Source organism: Austrofundulus limnaeus, unplaced genomic scaffold (assembly GCF_001266775.1).
Source record: "Austrofundulus limnaeus strain Quisiro unplaced genomic scaffold, Austrofundulus_limnaeus-1.0 Scaffold104, whole genome shotgun sequence".
Lineage (NCBI taxonomy): Eukaryota > Metazoa > Chordata > Actinopteri > Cyprinodontiformes > Rivulidae > Austrofundulus > Austrofundulus limnaeus.
The window spans coordinates 361,392-369,121 of NW_013952506.1; the positions used below are offsets into that span (position 1 = coordinate 361,392).

The 7,730-nt window shown below is 38.8% G+C and overlaps 1 protein-coding gene across 2 annotated transcripts in view; it reads left to right on the forward strand.

Annotated features, from left to right (window-relative positions):
• The window catches only part of LOC106521162 (anoctamin-9), a gene marked incomplete in the record, with an annotated part of 15,996 nt that overhangs the window by 3,638 nt on the left and 4,628 nt on the right, over positions 1–7,730 (forward strand). For both annotated transcript variants that reach the window (XM_014013605.1, XM_014013604.1), the window contains 8 exon segments: positions 358–437; positions 3,729–3,863; positions 3,954–4,047; positions 4,134–4,194; positions 5,386–5,468; positions 5,571–5,675; positions 5,803–5,967; positions 6,062–6,098. In XM_014013605.1, coding sequence (XP_013869059.1) covers positions 358–437; positions 3,729–3,863; positions 3,954–4,047; positions 4,134–4,194; positions 5,386–5,468; positions 5,571–5,675; positions 5,803–5,967; positions 6,062–6,098 — 760 coding nt within the window.

The following is a 7,730-nucleotide window of genomic DNA, read 5'->3' on the forward strand; positions in this document are numbered from 1 at the left end:
TATATATAGGAAGTAAAACTTGGCATTAGTTTTCTAAAAAAAAATTGCCGTCGAACAAAACATTTTCTCTGAGATGTTGTGAGGCTCATACGAATGCGGTGAGTCATGCGATGCTGGGAGTAAGTGGGCATGTGTGTGAGCATACAGTGTTAATATGTGAGTGTGAAAACATTAACATGTGTGCCCTTCTGTACGAACACACGCAGGCTCAAAGTGCCTTCACATTTACACTTTAAATGATGTTTTTTAAGACTCGGCTCTCGGTGTAAAAGCATGTTGTATGAAGCGGTCGGTCCAAACCCTTTTTCTATTTCTTCATGTGGATGTTTTCCTTTGATCGTGCGCCTCTGCTTTCAGAAAAGGAAACAGAAAGAGCTGAAGGAGAACTGGGCACGATGGACAGCCTGTCTCCAAGGGCAACCCATAACTGCTGTCAGGTTTGGACTGCAACACTAACAGCCTCTTCATTATTCGGCTTTTCTTTCCGTTGATTAAATGGCTGCAGAATTGTTTCGAAAACAAGACCACAGCTAACATGTCCCCCAACGTGCTGCAGACGTGATCTGGAATCAGAACTTCAAATAAGTACAGGAGTTTGTTTGGGGTCGATTTGGAGGTGTGTCAAGTCAGAAAACAGAACAACCGTATTGAAAGTAAAACTACAATTTAATCACAGGAACATTTTCCTATCAGGAATTAGAGGCTTTCAGAGAGTCGGTTCCTTGAGCCTCTGCATTTTCCCTCTAGAACAAGTTGATTATAAGCACAGTGTGACAGAACAGAGCTGGAAAGATTAATCAAGTGACTCATTTCAGAAACAGAAAGTCCACTATGTATTTACAAATAATAAAAATGCCAAACAATGCACACAAAAAATTTAACCGCCCATTGTTTGGAACATGCTGTCAAGACCGGAGCTACTGTCCCATTTTATTTTGTGAAGAAAGACCGTCCATCATTAAACAGAGGTGGAGGCCTCCGTTTTCAGTTGTCCCCCTCCTACAGCGTGGCTATTGCCAGTATCACTCCACCCCCTGTTAACAACAGGTGTTAATTAGGTGTCAACAATAGCCATGTGATGTGAGTATCAGTCACATGGAGGCTGGGCTTAAACGCCTGAATTTTGCCTGAAACTCTCAGACTGAAGAAGTCTCTTGGAGGAGAGACGAAACGTTTCATTAAAGAACCCGTCCAGAAGACCTATACAATTTTTTTTCTTTTTTTCATTTTATTGTTGTCTTTAAAGGAATTGTAAAATGAGAGTCTCCTTTATTTCCATTATAGACAACCCAGGGCCAGGTGGTTTGATTTATGTGGCCCAAATCTGTCAGTGCCACAACATGCCTAGTTATAGTTTGGTTTATGTGGCCCAAATCTGTCAATGCCACAAATGGCCTAGTTGTAGTTTGTTTTATGTGGCCCAAATCTGTCAATGCCACAACTGGTCCAGTTGTAGTTTGGTTTATGTGGCCCAAATCTGTCAGTGCCACAACTGGTCCAGTTGTAGTTTGGTTTACGTGGCCCAAATCTGTCAATGCCACAACTGGCCCAGTTGTAGTTTGATTTACGTGGCCCAAATCTGTCAATGCCACAACTGGCCCAGTTGTAGTTTGGTTTTATGTGGCCCAAATCTCACAATGCCACAGCTGGCCTAGTTATAGTTTGGTTTATGTGGCCCAAATCTGTCAATGCCACAACTGGCCCAGTTGTAGTTTGATTTATGTGGCCCAAATCTGTCAATGCCACAACTGTCCCAGTTGCAGTTTGGTTTATGTGGCCCAAATCTGTTAATGCCACAAGTGGCCCATTTGTAGTTTGGTTTTGTGGCCCAAATCTGTCAATGCCACAACTGGCCTAGTTGTACTTTGATATATGTGGCCCAAATCTGTCAATGCCACAACTGGCCCAGTTGTAGTTTGGTTCATGTGGCCCAAATCTGTCAATGCCACAACTGACCTAGTTGTATTTTGATATATGTGGCCCAAATCTGTCAGTGCCACAACTGGCCCAGTTGTGTTTTGGTTTATGTAATGCTGGCCTATGCATGGATCACCTCTTGAAAATTACAGCTGGGCCACCAAAGAGCTGTCATTCTTTGTTGTATCTGAGACAAGTGTTTGTGCATTGTGTGGACCAGAACTGGGCCAGACAATATTTGGTCTGTAGGAACTTATATTATTTCAGTTACTATGGACAAACTAGCCTGCCTTCAAACTTATTTATATATTTACAATATATGCTCCACTCCTATTCCCCATCAGCCACAATAAAAACAACAACAATATAGTGACAAAACATGCTCAGTTGTCAAAAGACAATCTGCTGCACTCAGTTTCAGGTAGTTCTCCCACTCAGATCCACATACTGTTTGGGACTTTTATCAACATGCAACAAAATCTGTAACAGACTCACAAGACAAAAAAACAAGACCTACCATTTCCTTGAAGGAATACATACAGTATTATCTTCTGCCTTTTGTGCCAAAGTTTAAAATAAAAATAATCTTAAAATGAGAAATGACAGAGTTGTAAATGTTAGCCAAATTTCATGCTCAGTATGTCCTGATGATGACTCTCAGCTACAACCACAACAAATGTTTTACTCCTTCTCTGCACAGAGTTGTGGCTATTTTTGTGTTGGCTAATGTCTATTAGCCGTGGCGGCCATCTTGATTTGCATGTTGATTATAAAATGTGATTTGTTGTAGGAGTCAAGTGAATACTCTGTTGGTTTCATTAAAATCCATCCAGCGGTTCATGAGATATTTTGCTAACAGAGTTGACCATGACTGTGAATTTATGGATTGAAAATATGACCCAAATATTTTTGGATTTGATTGTTTACTAACAGACAAACAGGGTTTGTTTCAACACTGTTTAGTTGAGTGTACACTACAGGAAGTGTTCTTACGGTTCGTAACACATTTTAACTCTGACATTTGCTTCAACCAGATATAATTATTTTATATCATTAATCACAGTATTATTAACTGTTCGGTTTGTTACAGCACATATGCTGCAGAATTCTGCATCCTGAAGTAAAACAGGGATCTTACTTGGATATTTTCCACCTACTTAAACCTTTATGCACTCCAATCACAGCCCACTCACAGCAACAGTAGTGCCCACACACTGTGGGACACCCCCAGATATTGATTGTCCACGTACTGAAACTGATCAGAGCTGCTTTTGTTGTTAAAATACGTTCAACATCAGGCTAGAGCTCATCATGATATAGTAGGCTTTGATTTAAAGCTCAGAAACAACAAATAAAGTTAAACTCATGGTTATAAACAGTAAGTGTTGTGACAACTGTGCACAAACAGTACAAATTAAAAGTGTTGCATACCATTGGTGAATGCAAATCACCTACTCAGAGTAATGGCTCAGCTCCGTCAAACTTCAGCTCAATATCTGTATATTTTCTGTGTTTTAGCAACTTTTTTTTAGCTAAATTCACATTTTTGTGTTAATTTCAGCTTCTTGCTGTTTAATTCAGCTAACGTGATCTTTTTTGTGCTAATTTAAGCTATTTCAACTATTGAATATCGTATGTTTCAGCTATTTTAGGCTAGCTTCAGCTTTTTTAGCTATTCAGCAAAAAAAAATTACACTGTATTTGCACAGTAAATGCACATTCTCTGTTTACTTTAACTACAGTTTTTCAAACTTACCTCCTGTATTTCTTTTTGAGTGAAATCACCTGCTGACTGGTCTTTCTCTTCTCAGGAACTACTTTGGGGAGAAGGTCGCCCTGTACTTCCTGTGGTTGGGATGGTATACATATCTTCTCATCCCCCCTGCTCTGATTGGGATCCTTGTCTTTCTCTACGGCCTCAGTTATTTCAACACCTCCCCACTCATGTGAGCACCCGGTTTCTCGCCACGGCTGTATTGTGTTAAAAGCATTTCCTCTCTAATCACTCCTCCTTCCTGACTTCTCCTGTCTTGCAGAAACGAGGTCTGTCACTCTGACACAGTCATGTGTCCACTTTGTGACCAGGGCTGCAAGGCGTGGCGGCTCTCAGACACCTGCACATACGCCAAGGTAATAACACACGTTTACCACCATCAAATATCTCAATGACAGGAATCACAATGTCAGTGCTCAACACTGATCTTATCTGTTCACAGCTGAGTTTACTGTTTGACAACAACGGCACGGTGATCTTTGCTATGTTCATGGCAATATGGAGTAAGTCTGTCAGTATACACACAAATACACATGTTCAAGCAGGTACAATCTATAATCCAACACTGTTTTACTTCTCTAAACAGTTTAGGCTGGACAGGGACACTTTGTTCAAATTGATTCTTTTATCGGCCGCAAATTAATTTTATTTAGCTGCCAGTTTTTCTCATCTCTGAGACGTTGCCAAAGCGAAATCACAGAGAGAACCTACACCTCTTGGCTACCTTCACATCTTAACAAACCGTCGCCATCTGGCTGTGGGAGGGGTCGAGGCAGTAATTTATATAATCTGTAAGGATATAAGCTTTGTTTATATTAAAAATAATGTTGGAACAGTTTATAAAAAATGTATTTGACAAAAGAAGGAAAGGGAAAAGAAAAATGCCGACAATAACAAGATATGATTCGTTTTTGCCGAACTGTAATATTTTTTGGTAAGAAGAATTAAAAGGAAAAACTGTGACAGCAGAATAATTTCTAAACGAAACCTTTCAGTCTTGTACTATTAGATGAAGAGTAACTATGCATATCAGTGTAGCACAGAGGTCTGCAACTTTTACAATCAAAAGAGCTATTTCTGCTCTTTGACTCGCTAAGAAAATGTGTCCAAACCTGCTAAATAGGCTACAACTGTGACTAACAACTGGTGGCCCGTGGGCCACTTGCAGTTTGTTAAAGGGGGGGCCTTTCTGGCTTGTGACATTGACACTATAAAACTGAAAATATATAGCACATTTTCAAATTTATTACAATTTTTACACTTAAGGACAAAAAAGAGACCATAATCTTGTGAACAAGAAAAACAAACTATGCAGATATAGACTTGGCATAAAAAGTAAGTAAATTATAAGTGGCCAAAAAGCTGATAGCATGATTTAATCAACATGTTTCACTCTTTGTATTAGTAGTATTGATCACAAATTTGCAAAATAATTGACTGCTCAAGTTTGCATTTTCTGTTGTGAATATAAAATCCAAAACATTTAATCTCATGTTAGCTTTGATCAAAGCTTTAAAGAGCCACTGCAGAGGGACCAAAGAGCCACGTGTGGCCCCAGAGCCGCATGTTGAAGCCCCTTGCTCTAGCACCTCCTTTCTTACTGTGGATTTTAGGAGTGTTATTTCATGCTTTTCAAAGATGCACACAGTTATTCAGGGCCTTCGAATAAGAAAAATGTACTTGTCTTTCTGCAGCGACGCTGTTTTTAGAGTTCTGGAAGAGACATCGAGCTTCTTATGTCTGTGAGTGGAAGGTGTCTGAATGGTCTGAGGAAGAGGTAGAGTTCATTACTGCATTCAATCAGTAACATTCCGAGTCTGTAAGATGTGTTTTCTGTATTATTTGTTTATTCATTTTTTTCATTTTAATTTAATTACAGGAGGAGCTGATCCTGGAAATTGTGAATAATGCCGACTGTGAACCGAAACCTTTCAGGCACTCCTACATTCACAGCACTCTGGTTCTGATCTGCGTAACACTCATGGTGGGAAACGGTTTCCTTCTCATTATCAAAACTTATGAAAAGAGATTTAAAAATATTCAAGTGTCAGTTTAATAAATAAGGGTTAAGGATTTTGCCGGCAGTAATAACAGTGTATATACTCCTACAGATACTGGTGATCATCGGCCTGACGCATGTCTTGGTGGTGCTCAGGGTCATAGTTGCAAGGTTTTTGGCGGAGGGACCATGGGAATTTCTGAACAACAACTCCAACATCGGAGCCATGATGGCGGGGGCTGTCTTTCATTTCCTCATCATCACCGTCATGTCGCGGGTATGAAGCTCTCCAGAAGTGGACTGTGTGATTTTTATTTTTATTTTTATTTTTTAGGCTCTCTGTGAACCTGATCCTAACTTTGTCTTTGCAGGTCAACAGGATTGTGGCCTTGAAGCTTTGTGAAATAGGTATGATTATTGTTAATATTCCTGTTATTAATACTACCCCCAATCAGGATGCAGGTGACACGCACTGTGCAAAAGTCTTGAGCCATCCCTTAATTATTTATGTTTCTTATAATCTATAAAAATGGACAATAATTCTTTAGCTGTTAGGAAGGCTTTTCTTGGACTTTGGCTGCTTTTTAACATTTTCTGTCCAGCGTCTGACAATATTTATCACCTAAGGTGGTTTCTAAAGTTTTATATAGTGTGAGTGTTTGAGTGTCTGTCTGTTACCAAAATATCATATAAACCACTGGATGAATGTGAGTGAAACGTTCAGAATTAAATCACTGGATGTGTCTACGATGGATTCATTTTAGGAGTCTATTCAGTTCAAGATAGTTGCTCCAGCTAATTGACATTAGCCATCACAAACATATATAAACCTCAGTCAGTTTGACATACTGTATACTGTAATATTTTGCATGACATTGTGCATAGTCATTGTCAAGGTTTGATTAAAACAGCTACAACTTTGTCATGTCTCATCATAAGATAATCTTCATTTTGCATGAATGGCTGCAGGTGATATGAATCCCTTTAAAGAATGCCAGATTTTAAAACAGAGTAATGCTTATTTTTCCTTTTTTGTTTGAGTCACTTAACTCTGATTTATAAATCTTTCAGACATTAATGGTTCCTAAAGTCAAGGGATGAACAAGCATCATGTCAACACATACAGACAACTTGGCAAAAAACCAACTTTAAATTGATCTTTCACTAGAGTCTAGTCTGCAAGATGGCTTTGATTAAAACTTTGCTAGCAGCAGCCTCTCACAAGTACATCATCGGTTTAGATATTTCTTGTCATATCTAAAGAGTTAGCAAAGATAAGACAGGTTGAGTCATGCAAAATCAAATTGTAGCATTTCCAAAGAGCAAATTAAACCAGAAAAATAATTGATCCAGCACAGGATCTCTCCTGTCCTGTGTCGGGCCTAACTCCAACCCCTTTATGTTTCTTAAAGATGTGATTTTCAAATACTGTTCATGTGCTGTAGATATACAGTATCCACTTTCTTCATTCCATTTCTTCATGATTTGCTTTGTTTATTGTACAACACTTTGATCCAGAGTGCATAAACTGGTCCAAGCCAATCTGGCACCCTAAGCAAGATATCAGGTGGTGCTTTGTGTGCAATTTTCTAAATCTCACTGCCAATTTATGAACATTCGCATACCAAATTATAAAATAAAAAGATAAAAGATAATGAAGATAATGCTGGTTTAGCTGAAGTAGATTTCACAGAACATTTTTTAATATGATTTAGGAGATATCACTGTATTCCTTTGGGGAAAGTCTGCAAATAAATTTACATATTTAAATAGGTATAAAGTTACAAATCCTAAAAGCCAAAGCACACTACTCTCAATCAAGGCCAAAAGTTTAATGAATGACTAAAATAGCACAAAGAATGCTGACTCAGACTGCAGGTTTACTTGTGGTTCCTCGAGTTTCTAAAAGTAGAATGGGAGGCAGAGCTTTYAKTTWYCAAGCTCCTCTCTTGTGGAACCAACTTCCAGTTTCTGTCCATGAAGCTGACACTCTACTTTTAAGATTAGACTGAAGACTTTCCTTTTTGATAAATCCTATAG